Raw genomic sequence first — 24,629 nt, 5'->3', positions numbered from 1 at the left:
TGAACAGTAGGTTCAGAATTGGGGTGAGAACCAGATCATTTAGCAATCCGACTTCCCCCTACGATATACTTAACCAAAGTATGTGTTTTGCCTGTATTTCTTTGAAGCATTATTCGAAAAGCCAACTGGGTGGGCACTCAGAATATCTAATCAGCCTTCCCACTGAGAAGCTTTTTAATGCTCACCTAAGGTTGGAATTTGGAATTAGTGAAATTTTCCATTTGGGGGAGGAGAAGACAAGCCCTTCTTTGACTTGCTCCGCAATCACGTAGCGCCTCTAGATTGGGGGCTTGTTTCCCCAAAAGGCATTTTTATGATTTAGCCATTGTTCCTGAGAATGAAATATTAATCCGCTCAGGTCCTCTTAGTAATTACGGTGGCCACATCTTGGCAGGTCCTGGGCCACTCCTTGGGTTTCATTTTGTTTGCCGGCGTCTTCGTGTTACCGTTTGCCAGTTGGTTTCCGAATAATAAGCAGAGGGTGCAGTCCTGGTTTCCCGGCCACTTGCAGGACCACCGTTGTCTATAGGGCAGGGGACTTTTCTGTGCCGATGGAAAGGAGTCCAGACGGATGGGCTGCACCGTATGGTGGGGAGACTGACATCGCATCATCACCCACATCTTTTTAAAGAGACTTTCTGTTTAGAGTTTAAAAAAAAGTAATAATTGGAGAAAGGAGCTGGGCTGTGTGATTTCTTTGATATGTATAGAGAAAACTCCCACTGCTACAAGTCAGCAGCTTCTCTGTAACAGTCTCTGAATGTTGTCGAGAGCTCCAAGATGGTCGGTGACTTGCCCAAGATCAGTCAGTGTAGGTCAGAGATGGGACACAAATGATAATGACAACCATAATGATCAGAATGAGAGGCCAAGATTTGGGCTCAGAGTTAGGAAGACCTGCGTTCAAGTCTAACTTTTGACAAAGGACCTGGACAAATCCCTCTCAGTGCCCCAGACTTCTCCCTAAGGCTAATTTCCAGAGAAGATGGTAGGGGGAATGCCCTCCGCACTGAAAACCCATTTCTAACCCGTCTCTGTCCCCAAATAACAAAAGAATGATAATGATAGCTAGCATTTCTGCAGCGCTTTAAGCTTCTCAAAGTGCTTTATGTTTGTTTTTTTTTTTCATTTTACCCTCATCACAATCCTGAGAACTAGTTGCTATTATAATCTTCACTTTACAGTGAAGGAAACTGAGGCAAAGTTGGCTCTCTCCTCCTCAGAGGACATTCTCTAGAAATGTTAGTTTTTATTTTAAAAAATAAATTTATTAAAAATCACACAGCTCTCAGCAACAGCATTAAAAGGGCCTCCCTTGTCTACAGTCTACCGTCCTCAAAAACTCCGGTAGGTCCACCTTAAAATAAGGAATTTCAAAGATTTAAGGCCTTCTAGGGAGAACATGCTCCAGCACGCAGGCAGTGAATGTAAACCCAGATGAGCAAAAGCCAGAGATCAGCCCGGGATTTTCAGCCTTCACAATGAATTTCCTTGCTATTATATGGCTCTGTGTTCTAAGTCAAACTCTTAACATAAATTGTGGCAAGATTCCTTTGTGAGGGCCCGTGGGCTTGGCATGGGCTGAAGCTCGCAAGGCCCCGCTAGGCAGGCCCTTTTTGGGCTGTGGTGCCAAAACTCTGAGAAATTCTTCCTTCTCAGCTCCCCTAATCCGGTGGCTGATGCCTCTGGCCCTTACTAAATATAAGTCAAATAAAACTTGCACAACCTGGGTTGGTTTGTGTATGATAGAAGTGACTCCATAACCCTACAAAATGGAATTGTTGGTTTTAAAAAAGGAAATTATCTGCCTAACTAAACTACACACACACACACACACACACACACACACACACAAAACCACAGTGGATTTTCTATAAAATAAGTGGGTTTTAGATGCAAAAATTAAAAGAAAATTTTCTTTCAGATTCCAAGAAAAGTCTCTTCTATAAAATAGGACCAGAGGGAGAGGCATCAACATGGTTTGAGTGAACGGAGCTGACCTCAGAGACAAGAAGGCCTATGTAGTCCCATATCTCACTCATACTGCCTGTGTCTCTAACTTCCCAGGGCCCCAGGCAACTCAAGACTACAGGTTATAATAAAAGGTACGAACCTGCAGTGATAGAGAGAGCTTCCTCATGCAGAATTTCCCTCTCCTTGTGAGGAATCAGAAGTTCAGGCTCAGTTCTTGGAGTGAAGGCAAACTATATAAAAAACAAATAACTCTTTTTAAGGCAGATCCATTTATAGCTTCCCCAAAACATGATAATTGCTTCTTTGTTCAGAGTTAGTAAATACTGATTACTAAATGTTTTATTTCCATACACTTTGCTTATGTTAGTTAGACCCCTCTAGAAAGACACCAGTCACCTGTATAATATTGTCATTAACCAGCCTTTTTTAAAACCATGACATACCTATTATCAGTTGTGTTTGAAAAAACACACATTAGAATGTAAAAGGTCACCTCAGAGAATAGGACAAAGACCCTTTCACAATACTTACTAAGCAGACAAAGCCTTGGAAATATTGGTAGACAAACAAAACAATTTCCCCTTCATAAAATTAAAATTCACAAAATCAGTGCAGATTAATAAGAGAATAACATTGGTTATAGGGTAGGAAGAGAATTTTTGTCAAATATCCCTGATAGACGTTTGATATCCAAGACACAAAGGGAATTGATACAAATATTTAACACCAAAAACCGTTGTCTCAGTTGCCAAAGTTTATGGGGGAAGACAGTTTTCAGCACAAGAATTGCAAACTAAAAATGACCATTTGCTACAAATTTTAGTAATGGAAGTATCCTGCACTTTGGCAACATCACAAGAAATAGGAATGGTTAATATTGGGCAGGCTGTGGAAAGACAAACTCAGTAGTGTTGGTAGAACTGTGAATTGGTCCCACCCTTCTTGATGTCAATTTTGAATTATGCAAAATAAATAAAAACTAAATTCTTCATACCCTTTGGCTACCAGATCCCATTATACCTTGAAGACAAAGAAGATAAATACAAATATCTAGTTTATGCCAAAGTATTTGGGGCAACATTTCTCTGAGTAAAGAAATGGAAACAAAATGGAGGTCCATCAACAGGGGAATGAGAGTGTGTGGGTAAGAGGGAGGGGAAGCAGTGATATAGACATGTAATTTGCAGTGAAATAGAAGGAATGGGAGTTATTAGAGAAGCAAGGGAAGACTTGTTTGAATTGATACAGAGTAAATAAGTAGAACCCAGAGAATGATCTACATGAGTACAGCAGTATCAATGAAAAGTCACTAAAATGAAGCAGAAATCTTAGTCACCTCAAAATCTGGGATAGTCTCAGAGAACAGATGATGAAACATATTCTTTCCTCCTTATGGTGAAAAGGCAGAGGATGGGGACAGAATGTTGTGTAGACATTGTCAGCTCTGTTCACCGTATTGGGTACTTTTGTTTATTTTTCTTTATTTCAAAGGTGGGTTCAGCGTAGAGGAAGGGGAGGCAGCTTTTTTTTCTCCCTAAAATGATTGTGATTTAAAGAAAAAAAGGCATCAGTAAAATGTATTAAAAACTAATTAAGTGCCAACTCTGTGCCAGGGATTGATCCAATTTTTAAAAATAGCCCCTCGACTCAAAAAATTTACATCATATGTAAATCAAGTTTTATCAAGTTACCCTGAAAATACCTGCTGCTTATCCCATCAGGCAATTGTCTTTTCTATGTTTCTTTTCAGAACCTTGGAAATCTCTACTCTGACCTTTAGTTCAAAAATGGCCACTCAAGATGATCTTCCAGGGGCACACGTATAACTTGTAACCAAATTCCTGGTGTGTGAGAGATAAATAGAATCCCAACATTTGTAGGTCAGAATCCACCTTGAGTTTGTGATTCAGCATCTCACATGTTCTCTTGTCATTCAAAAGATTTTGTTCTATAATATTCCTAACATGAAGTGAAATAACTGATAGGCTATAGGAAATTAGAAAACTCAAGCAGATACAGTTAAAAAATTTTTTGGAATAAATGTATTTATTTTATCTTTAGATGAAAATTTTTAAAATTTAAGGAACTAATTGTTACTGAAAGCAATAGTAAGTATCATATATATATATGAGGGAAAAGGAAAAAAAACCTATGAGTTTTAACGTTGGAAGGTTTAAGCTTATTTCTTTATTTCTTTCAGCAGCTGCTGTTTTCCGATCCTCCCCCTCTCCCCCACCACCCAGCCTCTGAAAATGAAGAGCACATCTTTAAGTCTTGTTTCGTTTCAGTGAATGGGTAGATAATCTCGATCAGATGTTTCTTTAGAGAATCCTGTTTAAAACAATTATAGAACTGAGCTGTCCTACCCCCATCCCGACATATGATGCTTTCTTTCTCATTGTTAAGTCACCAGAGGTCATCCAAGGTAACCATTTCTTGAAATGGGCCTTTGTTTCAGGTTTCCTGTTGAATTTCTTTACCATTACAAAAATCATCCTGTTGCTGCTGGGTCATGTTCACTTACCATAACCTGCAGACTTAACCACAAGACATTCTCCGTGGGTTTTTTCTGGCTGAGCCCTCCCACATAAACAATAATTCAGGCTGAGTTGGAAACAAGGTCTCGGTCACGTGTTTGATCACTGTGAAACTGCCACGGACAGTCCGGGTATCCAGGGTTGCCCAAAGTTCTCCTGTTTATGACACTTTCTCTTCTGTTTTTTTTTTTTCTAGGACATTTGGGCTTCCAAGACAGTTTCGTCACATCGGGGGTTTTCAGTGTGACCGAGCTAGTCAGAGTGTCCCAGAGTAAGTATCCTTCCCCTTTATTTCATACCCATGCCTGCTGGCTTTGGACTAGTTCATTACCTGTACCCCAGGGGTCCTCAAAACTTTCCAAATTCGCTCTAGATTCTTTGAAAGAATGCTGTCTCATGACAGCCAAGAATTTAAAGCAGGAAAAGTTAAATGCTATATTGATGGGAGTCCTGGGAAAAGAACTGAAATCCTAATTAGAGAGGCTGTGTGGTATGTTGAATGACAGTTAGTAATAACAGCTAGCATTTACATATTACAAAGCACTTTACAAATATTCTCTCATTTTAACAGCCCTGAGAGGCACATCCTATTATCAATTTCAGTTTTACTCCTGAGGAAACTGAGGCAGACAGAGGTTAAATGGCTTGCCTAGGGTCACGCAGCTAGTAAGTGTCTGAGTCAGGATTCAAATTCATGTCTTCCTGATTCCAAGTCTATCATTCTAGACATTGCCCCACCTAGGTCTTCATCCATGACCTTGTGTTTGTCAAGTTACTTAACCATTGGGTCTTAGCCTCAGTGTTCTTATCTGTAAAACAAAAGAAGGTTGGACCAGATGACCTGTAAGGTACTTTTTAGGACTAGCTCTATGATCTTATGAGATTAATGGTCTCTCCAGTTCCCTCATTTAAAGTGGGTAGTGGGGGAAAGCTGGCAGCTTTCTCCAATTCCTGAGACATTCTGCTTTGTAAAAAGATTTGGTTTTGACCTTTAAGGAATGCTAATGCTCACAGCATGAATGCCCCCGTTAGAAGATTGTCACTGGTCTGCCAGTACTCACTAACAACGGGGAATTAAGAGTGCCTGTCACCCCCCTGCTCCTCTGACCCAAAGGTACATCCACTGGATGTCTGCTGCACCATAATCCAGATAGCCCAAGGGGGAGATTGGGACACACACACACACACACACACACAAACACACACACACACACACACACACACACACACACACACACACACGTCCTTTCAGCCAGCCTTTGCTTTATTCCTTTTATTATCTTTGTAATCCCAATGCCTGGTATATAGAAGGTGCTTAATAAATGCTTGATGCTTAACTTAGAGATTGCTCCCAATTGAAAGAAGAACTATATATTTGGATCAGAGAATCCCAGAACCTCAGAGTTGAGAGAGAACCCAAACCTGACTGGTGGTTTCCTACCCTTATCTTGAAGCCCTACAGTGTGTGTAGGGAAGTCGGGATGGGAGGAGGAGAGAGGAGGGTCTGATTTCTGTGAACAGGAACTATGTTGCTGTGGAAGAGCTTGAGTTGTTGGGACATCATTCCTTTGCCTCCTTGGGATTTCCTTCTGTTCTGTAAGAAAAGTGAATAAATACATCCGTACCCTATAATTCATCCGTCCCACTCCTGGCCGTGTATACTCCAAGGAGGGGAAAGATAAATACAGCAGTCTAGCCCTTGTTGGGCACACCGTTTTGGATACCCAAAGGAGTCAGGGAGAATGAGGCTGATCCTTCTTACTCAGCATCACTTGGGCCTTGAGAACTTAGATTCAGATATGATCCTAGGTCCTTTATCAAAGGTCCCAGGAATATGCCTTTGGTTGCATTAAAAAAAGCAAAAATTATAATAAAAGAATAAATGTAGAAACAGACATATTACTATGCTAGGGACTGGGAGAAAAAGAGAGGGTTGATTTTCAGGGCCTGCGTCAATTGCACTGAATAATTCAAAAGGAGAGGCTGGGCAGTGCAGTGGTTAGAGGTCTCGATCTGGTGTCATAGGGCTTGGAATCCTGCCTCTGCCACTTGTCATCTTGTTACCTTGGGCAAGTCACTTTAATGTGTTTCTTCATCTACGAAATGAAGGGCCTGCACGAGGTGACCCTGAATCTCTCTTCCTGCTCTGAATGTACAATCCCACGACAAAGGAAGACTTCCATTGTTCACTTGTTTACTTCCCAACTTAACATAGAATTCCTGTCTCAGCTTCACTGGCTAGAGACAGGACCCAGATGCTCAGGTCTAACCTAGCTGCCCTTGGCTATCCTTGGTCCCATCGATGGGCCTCCATTCTTCCCGCTCCCATATCTGACTTCCTCTCAGCCCGGGCCATGATGGGGGATCTGTGGGGACCGGAGAACTAGGGAAAGTAGCGCACAGATGGCCAGGCAGGGAGGAGGGAGGTGGGATGCAATTGTGCATGACAGTGATCTGAGAGGCTTGGCGGGGTGGGGCACAGCAGAGGAAGGTGTCTGAAGGATAAATGAGGACTCCTGCTTATTCTCCTACTGGGGTGGGGGGAGCCAGGATGAGACTAAAAGCATGACAGGATCAGAGTCTAGAGCAAGGAGGACCTCAGCTGAGGAAACTGAGCCCCAGAGATGTTAAGGGACTTTCCCGTGGTCACTGTTACATGGCATGGAGCTCATACTGCCAATACTTAAAGTAGCAAACATCATTATCACCTCCGTTTTACAGATAAGAGCAGCAACATGATAGAAGGGAAGGAACCCTGAAGGTGAGGAGACTGAGGCACAGACAGTAATAACACTTGCCTCAGTCTCCTCTTCTTCAGGTTTAGAGAGGGAGAGTGACTTGGCCAAGGTCTCACAAGCAGCAAGGAGATTTGAACTCAGGTTCTCTGAATCCAAATCTCAGCTTTATGCTGTTTTTGTTTTTTCTCAAGGAAAAAATCTCCCAGGGCTGCTCAGTCTCGAGCCTAATTAATGGAAGAAAGCTGGCAAAATAGAACGCCTTTAGTTCAGTTGTGGTGATTGTTTTTGCTTTGTTTTACTTTTTCTTTGGGAGAATAAGTTGTGTGGTCTGACCAGGTATCAAGAATGAAGAATAGAGAACCTAACTGCTCCCCCAGCATCCTCCCAAAGTCAAGAGAAAGTGAGAAGGGTCCCTAATTTGGTGGGTGCGTCTCCTGTAGTGAAATTATGGGAAGGAGGGCATGGCCCAGAGGCCCCCAGGTGGGGCTGGCGTGGATGCCTTCTTTGAGGGAGGACTCCCAACAGTCAGCTCACAGGTCCATTGAAATACAGGCCTGAGCCAGCACAGAGAAATGTTCTGGCATATTTGAGTTGGTTCTGGGACCCTGAACTAATGCTTTGACCTCTTTGCCCCTCATGGTTTCATCTTTGGTTTTGCATCCTACTGGCTATTCAGGACTCGATCAAATCCAGCCTCTTGCTGGTGATAACAGGGAGAGCAATATGCACTGGGTTGGCTCAGTCATGGCCTCGGGCTAGGCTGAGGTCTGCACTCCCAGGGGCCTCCAGCCCTTCCCTTCCAGGGCCCATTAAGCCAAGGGCATCTAGGGATTTTTCAAGAGCGCCCTTTAGCTTGCAAACAAGACAGTCCCTTGGGTAACATTCAGGAGGCCAGGCACCTTCCAGAAAGTGTTACCACTTAAGGAGGCTGCCATTACTGTGGTAGAGGCCGCAAATCGATTCCAAGCCCTGTAGATCCAGCACCTGTGATGGGCCACCCTGGGGAATACTGGAGTGATTATGCTCAGCGCTTGGGTGCATCTTCGAGCTTACGGTGTGGCTCTTCTTCCTCCCACTGATGCAAATCCCACACCCTCCATCCTTCCAGGAGCCGGCCAGTACATGCTAGCCCTTGTGCTGACTGGGACAGAGGCCTGACCCATGATTTCACTGATCCAGGGAACTTGTGGATAAGGAAACTCTCTTCTCCAATGGAGGCCGGCACTTTATGTGCAGAGTTGCCTTGGGTCACCAAGAGGTTCAGCCAGTCAGTCAACAAGCATTTAACCAAGCTAATGAATAAGCATTTATTAAGTGCCTACTATGTACTGTGCTAAGCACTGAGCATATAATTTAAAAAAAAAAAACCAAGCTCTTACTATGAGCCAGATACTGTCCATATGAAGAGTTTGGGATGCAAAGAAAGGCAACATCACCCCCCTTTTCAAAGAGTATGTGCTGTAATGGGGCAGCCAACATGCGAATAACTAGATAAGTACAAGGCTAGATGACTTTCCCAAGATCACACAGCCCTGTCCTCAGGGGCCTGACTTGAAAGAAGGAAGAAAGGAAACAAGCATTTATTGAGCCCCTGATGTATGCCAGGCATTGTGCTAAGCCCATCCCAAATCCCGTCTCATCTGATCCTCACGACAGCCCGCTGAGGTGGACGCTGTTGTTACTGTCCATTTTGCAGAGGCAACCAGATGATGCCTGGGGTCACCCAGCTTGTGAGAGTTTGTACTAGTAAGTGCAGAGTTTGATCTCAGGCCTTCCGGACTCTCGGCCCAGAGCTTTGTGCCCTGTGGCGCCCCTAGTGGCCTAGGTCTTCCTGGCTCTAAGGCCCAGCACCTCTTTAAATACTATTAATAATATTAGATCATAGAGTCATAGATTTTGAGCGGAAGGAGCCTTATAGAGGCCATGTAGTCCAGTCTCCTGGTTTTCCAGATGAGGACCAAAGAAATTGTCATTCCCGTGGTCATATAGCCAGTAATGAGAAAATACAGAATTTGAACCCACGGCCTTCAGCTGCAAGTCTAGGACTGTTTTTAATGTACTGGGTTGTCTTGCGTGTCCATAGGTTATGAGAGGGAGAGCTGAGATTTGAACTCAGTTCTTCTGACTCCAAATCCCATAGGCCTTCTACTGTTCAAGGCCACGTGGCTATTGAACAGGACGGCTGGGATGAGGTCTCGTTTGATTTTCACTGTAGCTCTCATCTCTAGTTCCTTTCATTTATGTATGTGTTTATGTGTTATATTTATTATACATAATTTATATATACATATATACACATATCTATTGTATCTGTCCACATATGTCTATGTATCTATCCTTTACCTCTCATCTATTATTTAACTACTTAACTATCCATCCATCTGTCCATTTCTCTCCCTGTCTGTCCATCTGTCTGTTCCAGGCCTGTTGGACTTTTGGGGAATGGTTTTGTGTGTGTTTGTTCATCACATATTTTCTTTTTCTCCCAACTAAGAAGTGTTTTAAAAATTTATCTGTTTTGAGAGACTTAAGCCAAAAAGAAATGCTGGGGGCGGGGTGTGTGATGGTGACAGTGAGCCTGATTTTTTAAAAGCCGAGGATACTGACTTCAAGCAGAATACATGCTAAATAAAAAAGCAGCAAACCAAGCAATGGCCTCTCTCCCCAGCCATCCTCCCCTTTGTAAAAGGGACAATGGCATATTGAATATCATAGTTTTCTTTTGCATTCCTGTTCCTTCCTTTTTTTGAGGGGGGGAAGGCAGGGCAACTGGGGTTAAGTGACTTGCCCAGTGTCACACACCTAGTAAGTGTGTCAAGTGCCTAAAGCCAGCTTTGAACTCAGGTCCTCATGACTCCAGGGCCAGTGCTTTACTCACTGCACCGCCTGGCTGCCCCATTCTTGTTCCTTCCTAATGACTCCGTACCCCTGAAGAGCCCTGCCTTGTCACAGAGCAATACCGTTAAGCAGAACAGATGAGTTTGCTGGCCGTGTCTGCATATGCCTCATTCCTCAGCCATGTTCCACCACCTCTGAGGAGACCTGGAGTGCATGCTTCTACCCAGTCCTCCCTTCACCTCAGTCATAGCTGGTCACTAATGAGAGCCCCAAAGTCTTTCGTTGGCTTCTTTCCCCCTTCATGTTGTGGGGTTCCTTGTGCATCTGTGAGACTTTTATTATAAATATTAGTAACTCATTTTTCTGGAGAAACTTAACATTCCAAAGCATTTTCCTTTACAGTAGCCTGGTACATTAGATAACACAGTTATCATCGGTACCGCGTTACAGATAACAAGCGTGCCTCCCATTTCTGCAGCCCTTTAAGATGTATAATTACCGCTTCCTGGCTTGGATTCAGGAAGACTTGAGTTCACAACCAGCCCTTCACACTTAACCACTGAGTGACCTCAGAAAAGGCACTTGACCTCAGGCCACTCGTCTGAAAAGTGGGAATAATGCTAGCACCTACCTCCCAGTGCTGTTGTGAGCATCAAACTGTGCTAGGATGTAAGGCCACCCTTAGAATCTTAGGCAAATGTTGGCCATTTTCATTAGGATTATCATCACCTCAACAGCATGAGGAAGTAGTCCGTACAGGGTCATCACGGCTGTCGCGGCTCCTCTCTCTTCCTCATCCCTCCCTCATATCCCGTAGCCTGTTACATACAACATCCACACATGGCCTCCGAGATTCAGGTTTTAGATAAGGGAGGTATTACGCCTCTGGACAGAGTGAATTCCTTATTACTGCTCTCTGAATATGTGGAGTGGGAGAGCTTAAGAGGAAGCCAGGACAAAGACAGAGAGTCTAAAGCCTTCGGCCTCGAGGAAGGGTCCTCACCCCATGTCTAAGCCACTTGGGGATGCTTTGAAAGAAATGAGGATTTGGGCTCAGGAGAAGAAAAGACTTGGTTTAAACTGGAGTTTAACAGTGAGTTAATATTCAGTGTGGTGTATTTATTAAGTGCTTACTACATACCTGGCCCAGGACTAAGCTCTGGGAGGAAGAAGAAAGGCCTGCCCTCGGAAAGCTCATGTTCCAATAGAGGAAACCCTGTGTCAACAACTAAATATTTTTAAGATATTCAGAGCAGAAATAGGAAGTAACGTGAAGGCCGGCCTTGGGTGGGAGGGAGGGGAGAGAAGGGGAAAATGAGGGGGTTGGGGAAGACCTTCACTGGAACAGTAATTAGAATCCAGCTGTTTGGCTGCCCAACAAGGTAAAATTGGGATCAGTAGTTGGAAGTTACAAGGAAGCAAACTTAGGCTTGATATCCTTAAAAATGAAATTGGTCATAAATCCTTTGAGACTAAAGACTTTCCTTTTTTGCCTGCCTGCTACATTTGTTGTTATTCAGTCGTTTTCAGTGGTGTCTGACTCTTCTTCGTTGCCCCCCCTTTGGGGGGGAGGTTCTTGGTAGAGATACTGGAGCTCATTTTATAGGTGAGGAAACTGAGGCAAACAGGGTTAATTAAGTGACTAGCCCAGGGTCACACAGCTAGCAAGTATCTGAGGCCAGATGTAAACTGGGGGAGATGGGTCTTCAGCTGAAAATGATCCAGAAATGGGGTGCAGCTGTTTCAGCAGGTAATAGCTTCCAGCCCCCCAGTGGAGCTCTCCAGGGAGACAGGGTAATTATTTTCCAGCTGTGTTCAGTCTATCACCCAACCAACAGAGAACCTATGTGTCAGGTACTAGGCTGAACTTGGGAGATTTAATGATAAAATCTGACACAATCACCTTCTCTCCAAGTGTGTTGTAGAGGAACTATTGTTCAGGTATCAGTTGGACCAGATGACCTTGGACATCCCTTCTGGTCCTCTGATTGTTTTGCCTCCTCCGCCTCCTGTCCTCACCTCCTTTGGCCTGCACAGCACTTATGACCTTGGGGATTTGCCTCCTCCTAGGGGCAGTGCCCATTGTGGGGCATTTCCTGGAGTCTAGAGGGCCTGCGGCATTGGTTCAATGAGCATTTGACTTTGATATTATCCTTTGCCTTCCCCTCCATTGCTAAGGCAAAATCTGTTTTTGACTCTTCCCTGATTTCTTCTGATTGTCCCCCTGCCCTTTCGATGCTCCCTCATTAGGGAGCACTGGAGAATAACTCTGTGCAAAGTTTGTTGTTTTTCATAGGGTTTCCTAAAAGTTGGGGGTGCCAGAGAGACTCAAGAGGGAGCTACTGGCTGCAGGACATAAAGCCTGAGGTGAACTGGGCAGCCAATGGGCTCCCTCGCTGCCTGGCAGCAGTGACTCGATGGTCCCTGGACCCAGCTCCTAGAGGACGTGGAGTTAGACACTCCTATGGGCAACCACCTCGGGAAGCTTTGTTCTCATCAGCTCCGGGCCCCCAGCTGCTAAAGGGCAGGAGCTTGTCTAAAACAAAAGAGGGAACATCCCCAAACTAACCCTGGCTTCCTTTGGTCACTCAGCCAGTGAGGTGCCCCTTTCGTCAGGCCTATGTGTTATTCACTCTCCAGGGATGCTGTGAGAATTCCTCCTGCCTCTGGAATTCAGAATTAGCCCCATTTTGATTGAAATCAATCGCGTAGTCGATCGACACTCAATTTCTCTAGGTAATCATATGGTTAAATGTTGACATGGAAAATTTCAGTATTGCAGAAGTTTCAGTGGGAGGCAGAAAGGACAGGAAGCTTGAGGTTGTGTAATAGAAATGATGATAATTCAGCAAGCATTTATGAAGTTCTGCCTGTGTTCCTGGTACTGTCCTGAGGATTGTTGTTCTTCAGCCCTTTCAGTCACATCTGACTCTCCATGACCCCGTTTGGGGTTTTCTTGGCAGAGATACTGGAGTGGTTTGCCATTTCCTTCTCTCTTTTATAGATGAGGAAAATGAAGCAAACAGGGTAAAGTGACTTGCCCAAGGTCACACAGCTAGTAAGTGTCTAAAGGCTGGATTAGAACTCAGGTCTTCCTGCCTTCAAGCTCAGCCCTCTATGCACTATGGTGCCACCCAGTTGCTGAGGATACAAAGATGTAAATTAAACAGAGCCTGCCCTCAAGGATCTTCTATTTTATCGGAGAAACAATTTGTATACCGGTAAGTCTATAAATACATAATAATTTGAAGGAGGAGGGCACTAGTATCTGGGGGATGTCAGGAAAGGCACTTGTTCCTGCTGTGATAATACAGTCGGCAAACCTGGGTTCAAATCCAACCTTTCTTTGTGACCCAGTGCAAGGCACTTAGACTCTCAGGGCTCCAGACAATTCTCTGAGTCAGAGCTGCAGGGAAGGTGTCCATCTGCATTGTGGATGGAGTTTCCTCATCTGGGAGTGTCCTGTCCCTGTCCTATCTTAACTCACACTGAGTTCACCAAGCATTTCCTTCATCACCACCCTGGGAGGGTATCAGCAGTATCACATCTATTTTACAGATAGGGAAACTGAGACTCAGAGAGCAGAGTATGGATAGAACTTTGGACTTTGTATCAGGAAGATCTAAAGTCAAATCTGCCCTGAGACACAAGCTGTACAACCAGGAGTCAATCACTGGGTCTGAGTTTCCCTTACCTCTAAACCGGAGATGGTCAGCTTGCCCCATGAGGCTGTTGGGAGAACAAAGAACATAATGGACGTAAAGCATTTTGAATACCCCAAAGTGTTATATAAATGGCAGCTATTATGATTACAGTTGAAAGCACAGTGCTTGGCACACAGTAAGCATTTAATAAATGCTTGTTGAATAAAACAACTCTGGCTGTGGATTTAGAAGCTCTGAGTCACTGTGTGCCCAGAGACAGATTCCATAACCACTCTGTGCCTCACTTTCCTAATTTGTACAATCAAGGGGTTTGGACTTGTTGGCCTCTGAGGTCCCTTACGTCTTTAAATCTGTAATCTTATCACTGGTCCCTGGGTCACACAGCCCATAGAGATTAAGGGGCATGCAGAGCAGGAGTGGAAGAACATGAATTCCAACCCAAGACCCCCAGCTCTCTGGAACCAACTCTCTTTCGCCTGCATCGTATTCTGTCTAAGCCAAAGAAGACTCATCTCTGGCTTTCTGTGTGTTACAGAATCCCTAAAGTTGTTTTTGCATATTATCATGAGCAAAGAGACAGGAACCATCTGTTGAGAGATGCTCTTGCCCGATGGTGCATTCTCAAACAAAGACTTCTCAAGAAGGCCCTCTTGGATTGGTCTGTTTCCCATGCATTTGCCACAATCTGGCTTCTCCCTAGAAGCTTGCTTACTGATGCAGAGAGATGGCCCCAACCACCCATCCTGCCATCCATCCATCCACCCATCCATCCATCCACCCATCCATCCACAGCTTCTTTTTACTCTGGAGCCAGCCATACCCCCGGTGTGTGGGTGGGTGTCTATGGATGCTAGGCTGTCAACTTGCTTTCCTGATGTGAACATCCTCTAAAAAATTCGCTCGTCTCTCCCCACTTCCTCCAAAAGTGCTGACTCGGTCAGACCCAAAGTTGGTGGAGTGCTTTTTAAACCCTCCACTGCTTTACTGGGAGAGGCCGGGAAACCGCAGACACACAGAGGGCATTGTGGCTCCGGGCTGCATGGATTTTTCTTCTCTCCCCGTGGTTTATCCATCCTCAGAAGCTGCAAGGGTTAAGTAAACTCCAAGTCTGGGGATGACTTCAGGGCCCTGGAATTTGGATAAAGCCAGGGTTCTCAGAGCCAGCAGTGGGTTCTCTGGGTGTGAAAAAGCCCTCCCGGTGACCCAGCTTGGTTTGGGGTTCCGGTTGCCTTGCTGCAGAATCTATTAGAGCCCCAGCCACGGGATTGTCCTGGCCCAGCCGCAGGCAGGCCTGGCCTCCTAGAATGCTGCAGGATTCCAGAGCTGCTCGTCAGTGGGAGACAGAAATGAATGGAGTGGAGCTCGATCTCCAGCCTGGCATGAGGTGGCACCCTAGTGGCTGCTCAGTGCCTTTAAACTGTGCTATCTTCCTGCCTCACCCCCACAGGAGCGGCAGCCTCAGTGTGCCCCAAGTGGTGTTTAAAAGCAGCTCAAAAGCCAAGCCCTCCAGGGGGCCCTCCTGAGGGTGAACTTTGGGGCACCTGCCTCGAGGTGCTCAGGTTCTCATTTTCAGCCTGTGGCTGAATAAAAGCAGTTTGCAGCATTCCTACTTACCAGAAGAGTCTGGTCAAAGAGAATCGACTCAGTTAAAATGCACAGCAGTAAAACTGGAGGTCTTTTAGTGTTCTTGCCCAGGTGGACCCCCCCAGACCTGGAATGTTCTCCCAGATCCCTCACTTCCTCCAGAGCACAGCTCACATGCCCCCTCCTCCAAGAAGCTTTTCCTGGTTCTCCCAACTTGTTAGTGCAACAATTTTCCTGCCATCCCCCCAAAAAATGACTTTGCATTTTTAATCTATTTTGTATTATCTATAGATATGTGCCCCCCTTACAATGTGCCTAAAGAAATGTCATTCTGTTCCCTCATTCCAAGCAGAGTTCGAGATTTAAAGCCGGATCAACCAATCAATCAACAGGCATTTATTGGTTAGACCCTTAGAGCCAGGCATTGTATGAAATGCTGGAGAGTGGAAGAAAAAGCAAAATCTACCCCTGCCTTCAAGGAGCTTGCATCCTAATGGGGGAGACAACTTGAATGTGCAGGAAATAGACAGGGCAGGTAGAATGGACCTCCAAGGTCATCTCCTCCAGCATTCTATTTTTATAAAGAGGACACCAAGCTTCTGGTCTGCCTAAGCTTACACCAGGGCTGGGGCGAAAGACGGAGTGGAGGCATTGGGGCCGCTGACTCCATATCCAGACCTCCTTTTACCCAGGATTTATTTTCTAATTCAGACTCCTTCCCACTGGTTGAATTCAGCAAACACTGTACTAATGTGTACAAAGTGTTAAAAATCCAGAGGCAAACATCCGCAAGACCCTTTCCTTCAGGAGCTTACAGGAGGGCCTGTGATTCCCATTATCAATTTGGAGCCAGAAAAGATCTGGAGGAACGTCAAGTTCAGCTCTCTACTCTTAGAGATGAGGACCCAAAGAAAGGGAAATGACTTTTCCAAGGTCACACACAGGTTGCCAAGATTCCAACCCTGGGCCTCTGCCTCCCTCAGCAATCTTTTCATTCCACCATGCTACAAGCTCAGACTAGTAGAACATGTCCTAGACTTTTTAAAAACACATATGTTTATATTTATTTACATATACACATGTATATATACCAACACATGTTTGTACATATGCATAGAAGTATGAGGTATATGTGTAGGTCTGCCTGTGTGTATATAAATACATGTATTGTATGTAGAAGAAACATGTCTGCTGTATAGATAGATGTGTGTATACCTACATATCTACATGTCTATAAATCCAGCCCACGCTTTTTATATTCTTTGAACGAGTGGGCCATTGGTTTTTTCCTCTCATTAGTAAGGAGAAGACTCTGTCGTATAGAAATTACCATTTAAAAAAATTGCCCCATTGCTTAGCTAGCACTGCTGTTTGAAATGGACCCTTTGGGCCTCGGCATGAGAGAAAGAGGGGAAAAGATTATAATAAAAAACAGATTGCAGGCATAGACCAAAGGGTTTCTGTGACCTTGGTTTTTGTCTGCTGTTCCACAATTCGATGGCAGTCCACTCCAGCCATGCTCTCGATCAATATCCTATTAAAGCTGCACAAAAAAGTCTCCATAAACTTCGCGGTTAGCCATGTTTATAAATGGAACTCGGCATAATGAGAAGGTCAATAGCAGACTGTACTAGTCGTTGCAAAATGAGCGTCGCCCATTTTCTAGCAGGAGGTTCTCGGGGCAAGCCCATCTCACAGGAGGGGACGACATGGAGGAGACAAAGCAGAGGCGGGCCCTGAAAACAAGGGGCCTTCTTGCCGGTTCAGAAAACTCCAAATGGGATCCCCCCCATCTCTAAAGAACAGAATCACCAAAGTTTATCTGCTTGACATAATTTTCCTTCCCCTTGTCTAATTCATTTTACCTCAAATCCATCGTGACATTGGGAAAGATATTTTCATAGTTTTAATCAGCTCTCAAAGGAAAACAAAGATGGAATCATACACAGTGCCATATTCTCAGGAAGAAAAATATATCGCTTCGACTGGCCTAATTTAGTGGGTTTCCTGTACTATAATTCAATCAATTTCCAAAATAAATATTAAAATTGAATTAGTGCAGAGGGATTTTTTGGTTAATTTTTCTCTTATTTTTCTTTACATTTTTGGGGGTGAGTATTTGAGCAGTAAGGCTGGCGAGGGCAGGAACGGGCTGGCAGAAGTCAAGATTTCCATCGACTTCTATTTATCCCCAAAGTGCAAGACACAGGGTGGGTGGCCCATGTAGAGATTTCCTTTCCTAACCCTTCAGCCCCAAGGGAGAGCAAGGGACCAAAGGAGGGAGGGTTTTCCTCTCCAAGGCTTACTCTGCCTTTGGCCATTTCCACCCTCATGCCCTCTGAGGAGTGACCGAAATGTGTCCCTGGCGTGTGTGTGTGTGTGTGTCCATGAGCACGTGCACAGGGGCATGTAGACCACCCTGGGAGATGAAATTGGAGCTCATGCCAAAGGAGTCCCCTCACTTACCACTACCATCCATCAAAGGGAGCTGTCAGTGGAAGGCCCATTCTCTTCCATTAAGCACTTTGCCCCTCCCTGCTTCCCAGGGAGCGCCATTGGCCAGGTGGCCCCATGACTGGGGCCCGCTCCAGGGTCAAGTGTCGGGCCCTTTTCTCATTTCAGTTGCAGACTCTGCAGAATTCACCAGTTATCGAACATCTTCATGGTCTGGGCTTGAAGCTAGGGTGGCTGGGACACCACCCCTCCCTCCCCACCCCAGCATTTTAATGTTCTCGAAGACCTGTGAGCGGGGGCTCAGCTCATCTCTTCTTCACATGGATAGCCAGCCAGGGTACCATTGCCATCCATAGGGCATTCATGTGCTTGAAAGGGCTTTTATAAAAATCACAGCAATGATACTGGGACAGCCACAGTGCTGCGGAGAGAATGCTCGGCTCCTGACAGGAAGGTCCTTAGACCATGAAATAGCAGATACGGCCCCTTCCTTTCCCCTTCCCCAAATAGCAAGGACATCAAGATAAACCTTTCAGAATGTGCTCTGGCACATTCTGATGCAACGATCCAACGCTGAACTGGGGTCAGAAATCCAGTCCATTTTCCTCAGCACTTATTATGCCCCTATGAGGTACCAGACTGGGTATACAAAGAGAAAACCAACAGTGCCCATCCTTAAAGAACGTAGAGTCTATCGGTGGGATTCAGCACGTACACAAATAAGTCAGTGCCACATATACACAATTGGAGGGGGGATCAGGAAATGCTTCATGGAGGAGGGGCTACCTGAGCTGAATTTTGAAAACAGCTAAAGATTCCAAGACAGAACAGGGGGGTGGAATGCCAAAGCATGGAGGTGGAAATAACCTGATGAAGTCAAGTTGGAACTCTGAGTCTGTGATGGGTAGTGATGTCAAGTAAGCCTGGAAAGGTAGCCCACAACCTTAATTCAGCAGGCTCTAACAGGCTGGCTGAGGAGCTCGTACCTGATCTGAGGAGCAATAGGGAGGCAGAGAAGACTCTTAAGCATTATATTGTCAAACCTGTGCTATAGCTGTAACACTTTGGCAGCTTTGTGGAAGTGAAGGGATAGGCTTGAGGCAGAGAGGCCAGTGAGGGGGTATTGACAGGAATCCAGGTGAAAGGTGAAAGGACCTGAACTGGAGTGGTGGCTGTGGGTGAGTGGAGACTTGTGGGAGAGATCCTAGGAAAGTAGATTTAGCCCCTGTTCGGACACTGATGGCTGATGTTTAGCATGCTCCCGGTGCATTCTGGGTTGGGGGCTCATATTGTAGAGCCCCTTCTCTGATTTACAGAGTACACGCATTAAGAGATCGAAAATAGCCATTGGATCAGGACTTCCTAACCCGGGGTCCAGGAACTTTTATTTTAGAATGCCGATGTTGGTATTTTCAGGTAATGGATTTCATTTTAATTCTGTGGATTTTATTTTACACATCTAAAAATATGATTCTGAGAAAGGATTCAGAAGGTGTTACCAGAATTGCCAAAGGGGCCCAAAGTTTAAAAAAAAGGTTAAAAACTCCTGAATTGTAACATGAAGGCTAGCCTTACCAGGTTAACCCAATCTGTGGAGCATGAAACCTAACCCAGTCCCTGGAGCATAAAGACTAACTGGACCAGATTAACCCAATCCCTGGAGAATGAACACTGACCAGACCAAGCTAACACAGTCTCTAGACCAATACTGGGTCCAGAATTGAATGAGGACTACTTTTGACTTCAGCACCAGGCTAGGAAGAGACCACATCAGAAAATGCATAATAATGTGAACTTGTAGAGGCTGGAGGCACAATCTCTAGCTATGGATCCTATAAGATGTATGTGTGGAACTCTGACATGATTATTTAACACATAAGTACAGAAGTTGGGGAACAGAGGTTTCGGACAGACAGACAGACAGACAGATGGTCCTCCTCCAGGTTACCATCACATCCCTTTGGGGAATCACTTAGGGCTCTAAGATGTTGCTAAGCAGTTGGCCCTCCATTGTTGTAGACTGAAAGTCAAATCTTTGGTTTTGGTGAGCCTGAATTATTCAATCAGTCAATCAGTTAACAGGCATCCAGTTATTAAGAGTCTGCCGGTTGCGAACTGATCCAGCCATTCTGGAGAACAATTTGGAACTGTGCCCAAAGGGCTATAAAAATGTTCATACCCTTCGACCCAGCAATACCACTTCTAGGGTTGTATCCCAAAGAGATCACACAAGTGGGAAAAGGATCCATATGTACAAAAATATTTATAGCAGCCCTTTTTGTAGTAGCAAAGAATTGGAAATCAAGGGGATGCCCGTCAACTGGAGAATGGCTGAATGAAATGGGGAAGATATGGACTTTACAATAACCTGGAAAAACCTACATGATATAATGCTGAGTGAGAGGAGCAGAGCCAGGAGAACACTATACACAACCACCGATATATGGACTCTGTGACCCTGATAGACTTCACTCTTCTCAACAATACAAGGTTCAAAGACAACTCCAAAGGACTCATGATGGAGAGAGCTATCTACATCCAGAGAAAAAACTATGGAGACTGAATGCAGATTGAGGCAAACTGTTTGCTCTCCTTTTTTCTTTTGTTTATGTTTTTTTTTTATTTTTATGTTTTTGGTTCTGTTTCTTCTTTCTCCTGATTCATTCCATTGGTCATAATTCTTCTTTACAACATGACTGTTGTGTAAATAAGTTCAATGTGAAGTTATATGTAGGAGATATATCGGATTCGGTGCCGTCTTGGGCAGGGGGGGAAGAAAATCTGGAACTCAAAATTATGTGTAACTGAGTGTTGTAAACTAAAAATAAAAAATCCCCCCCAAAAAATTAAGAGTCTGCCTGGCACACAGTGGGCATCCACGAAGTACCAGTGATCTAAATACAGATGTCTACGGATCCTCCCCTTAACGAGCTTATGTTCTATTGGAGATGAATGTCTGAATTGCTCAAGGAGACAAATCAGGCATCAGAGGACCTGAGACCAGTCTCTACCTGTGTGGGCTTGGGCAAATTATCCAAATCCCCCTGAGCTTCCACTTCCCCATTTGTACAAATGAGGAATTTCACAAAGAGGAGATGGGGGCTCCAGGAGATTGATTTGCCCAAGGTGCAAAGGGAGTTAGCATGTTTTTTTCTCCACTGCTCAGAACTAGATAAATGTGGTTTTCCTTCTTCTGGACAGTGTGGCTCAGTGGGAAGAGCATTATATTTAGAGTCAGAGTACCTGATTTTGAGCATGTCCCTCCTCTAGGCCTCAGTTTCCTCACTTGTAAAACAAGGACTATGATCCTGAGATGTCTTCATGTTGACCCCCGCCTCGCCTTTCCAGCTCATGTGATCCAAGCAGCATCACAAGAGGTGTTAATTATGTAGTCACGAAGCATTCTGTCCATCTGAGATGATCTGGGAAGCTCATTGTCTCTCCCAGGGAAATCCCTGTTTCCCTTTGCTGCCTTTCTCTGTGTGTTCTAGTTTGGAGAAGATTGGTTGGGGTTGGAGGGGATGAGGTCAGAGGTCCAGGCTGACAGGGGCAGCATCCCGGGCCAGAAGCTTCGGGCAGGGAGGATCCAGAAGGCCTCTGGGGCAGCTGGTGCCCACAGATACCTGGATGACTAATTTCTGCTCAAGGCCGGCTGGCTGCAGCGTGGTCATTTCTCCAGGTCCACAGCTGCTCCCACTGAAGCAGCCTCGGATCTGCAGGGAGTCTGAGTTATGGCGATCCCCAGCCCCAGGACTTCATCCCCAAATTACTCACCCAGCCTTCTTCTTTTGTGCAAATTCATCAGTTTTACGGCCTCGTGGAGGGGCTGTCAAGAAAGAAGAGAGCACAAATTGATAAAATGAGTTAATTTGACTATACTGATGCGCTCCTCCCCCCAACCCCTCTCTTAGAGGCCACACTCAGGAAGTAGATTACCGGAAAAGGGAAGGAACAAAGGAGTTGGGTTTTCTTGCCCTAAATTACCTCCTGACTTAATTTCTTTTCACAATAATTCCTGATTTGTTCAAGTTTTCATAGCCCTGAGTGTCTGTAGGTGAAATGATGAATGGGGATTTGGGCAGGTTCTCTTTGGAGCAGCGACATGGACTTGCTTGTGAAATCTCTGCTACAAAATAGTCATAAGTTGCGCTGGGCCTATGCCCCTGGCTTTTTATTTTTTGTTGTTTTTGTTTTCTCTGTCTGTCCAGTCTCTCAGTGTGAATTCTTAAAGGCTGGGGGTGCCCCAGTGCACAGAGTGCTGGACCTGGGGTCAAGAAGATCTGAGTTTGAATGTGACCTCAGACACTGACCAGCTACATGACCTTAGGCTAGTCACTTAAACTCTGTTTGCCCCAGTTTCTTAGAATGGGGGTAATGGTAGCACCTACCTCCCAGAGTCATGAGGATCAAATGAGATAATAAATATAAAGCACAGTGCCTGGTATATAGTAGGTGCTTAATAATTACTAATTTTATTAGTCAGTGTCATCAGATCCTATAAACTCCCTTTCTCCCCACCACCATCCCTTGGAGAAAACTCTTCTTGGGTTACCTTCTCCTCCCCTCCAGTTGTTTGGCAAATTTTCAAGTAAAGACAACATGAAGTGGGTCCTAGAATTGGGGAAACAGACAAAATCAAATTCTGTCTAACTTGTATCATTATAAACATGGGCAAGTCACTTTATTGGCTGAACCCCTTTACTCCTCTAGAAAATGGGGTGATAAAACTTGGACTAACTATTCCCAACCATTTTGGAAATATTAAAAGGCTTTGTAAGCTGTAAAGGAGTATAGAATTACAGATTGGCTAAGTCACAATAATTAACCACAATTAGTTCGTTGGTTTAGTGTTGGGACACACAGAAGTAAATTCAGAACTGAGATGTGGCCCCAGGTGCTGAAGCTCCCAAATCTGCTGTTCTTTCTTTTATGATTCAATCCAGCCAGTGGTTATTAAGCTTCAGCTGTGGGCTCAGACCAATGCCAGGTGCTTTGGTGGGAAACAAGAGAGGTCCCTGCCCTCAGGCTGGACATTATGGTGGAAACATACAGGTCCTGGAGGCAGGAACCCTCACTCTGAATCCAGGCTCTATTTACAGGCCCCTGGGTTGTGGGCAAGTTCTTACCATCTCTAAAATGGGGATAATCATAATTAATAGTACATCTTATATACAATTATTACTATTATTAATAATACAATATAATTATAATACAACCCACTCCACAGATTTATAGATCTAGAGCTCTTCATTTTACAGCTTAAGAAGCTAAGGTCCAGATTTGTTGTGAGGAAAACATTTTGGAAACCTCAAAGTGCCATAGAAAAGATGGTTACTTCTTAATTGCTATAACACCAATTAGATTCTTTATATTCCTGGTACTTATCAATCTTGATTATGCTTTTGTCTGAGTCACTGATTTCATCCATGTGAGAAGCTTCTGGTGTAGAATCTCCCTCCACCAATACATGTTGGTACATCTTCCATAACTTACTGTCTTAGCAAGCTTCCTGGGGCACGGAGAGATGCTAAGTGATTTTTACAACAGTCCTTCCAGGGATAGAGATAATGCAAAGATGCTTAGCTCCATTTTACACAAAGGTAAACTGAGGCCTAGAGAGGAGAAATGAGTGAATGTGGAACCCCAGTAAAAGACCCAGTGACCCCTACCCTGGTTATGGCAGGATAAAGATTATTGTCACCTTTTCTGCATGAGGAAACAGACTCAGAAAGGAGAAAAGACTTAGCCAGAATCCCTCTCGATTTCAAAGCGACAGTCATTGTTTTGGGGTCCAGAGAGCCATGACTTTCTGTCTCGTTTCGCAAGATGAGTTCCTAAAGACGATTGGATTGGATGGCCCTGCTGCCACAGATGAGTAGCAGGTTCTGGATTGGAACCCAAACCCATCCCATCATGCCTTTCATTATTTTGTAACAAAAAGGTCATTTCATTTGCTTTTATTTAGTGTGTTCATGAGTATCCTGGCACAGGACGTGGGGTCGGAGCACCTGGCTCTGATTCCTTCTGCCTTGCTGACCCAATAAAGCCCCAACTCGCCAGCCCAGGACCTTTGGGCCTCTCTAGAACTCACAGCTTTCCATTCCAGCCAGAGTGGCCCCCTTGCTGTGCTCTGACTTTCCCGTTCCAGAGCCTGCCTCTCACCCTTCCTTTGCACGGGCTGTGGCCTCTGCCTGGGATGCTCTCTCTCTTAGCTCCCTTAGGGGATCATCTACTGGAACCCTTTCCTGGTCCTCCCTAGATGTTCACAGCTCCCCCTGTCCTCAGAAGAACTTTTATTTATTTGTTTCAATGTTGTCTATTGCCCCTGATAGAATGTGACAGCAATAGCCAGGAACACATAGCACTTTAAAGTTTGCAGCCTCACAAATATTGTCTCACTGGATCTGCACAGCTGCCTTGGAAGGTGGGTGCGTTTATTATCCCCGTTTTACAGATGAAGAAGTGGAAGCAAACAGAGGTTAAGTGACTTGCCCAGGGTCACACAGCTAGTAAGTATCCGAGGTCAGATTTGAGCTCAGCACTTCCTGACTCCAGGCCCATGCACTAGGCCACACAGCCCTTCCCACAGGCTGAGAAGCATTTGAGCAGTTAAGATGCCAAATTAAAACCAGCTCCACGAAGGTATATTTTTAGCTCTATTTCTGTGGGGTTCATTTTTTCTGATCTCTTTAAATTTGGGCCTGCCATAGTCATGCGTATGATTTCTCCCTGCACGGGCTCCCGTCTTCTCTGACATTTTAAGGAGACACTTTGGAACTTTGATGTTATCTGTGATCTCATCAAGGAAAATATTTTCCCTACACAATCCATGCCACCCC

General features: G+C 44.8%; 1 protein-coding gene across 2 annotated transcripts in view; it reads left to right on the top strand.

Moving 5' to 3' along the window:
• Positions 1 to 24,629, top strand: part of NFIA (nuclear factor I A) — a 463,777-nt gene that overhangs the window by 305,346 nt on the left and 133,802 nt on the right. For both annotated transcript variants that reach the window (XM_036754715.1, XM_036754716.1), the window contains exon 4: positions 4,708 to 4,782. In XM_036754715.1, coding sequence (XP_036610610.1) covers positions 4,708 to 4,782 — 75 coding nt within the window. The remainder of the gene's footprint in view (positions 1 to 4,707; positions 4,783 to 24,629) is intronic.

This window comes from Trichosurus vulpecula, chromosome 4 (assembly GCF_011100635.1).
Source record: "Trichosurus vulpecula isolate mTriVul1 chromosome 4, mTriVul1.pri, whole genome shotgun sequence".
Taxonomy (NCBI): Eukaryota; Metazoa; Chordata; class Mammalia; order Diprotodontia; family Phalangeridae; genus Trichosurus; species Trichosurus vulpecula.
This window is presented reverse-complemented; position numbering and strand designations above follow the sequence as displayed.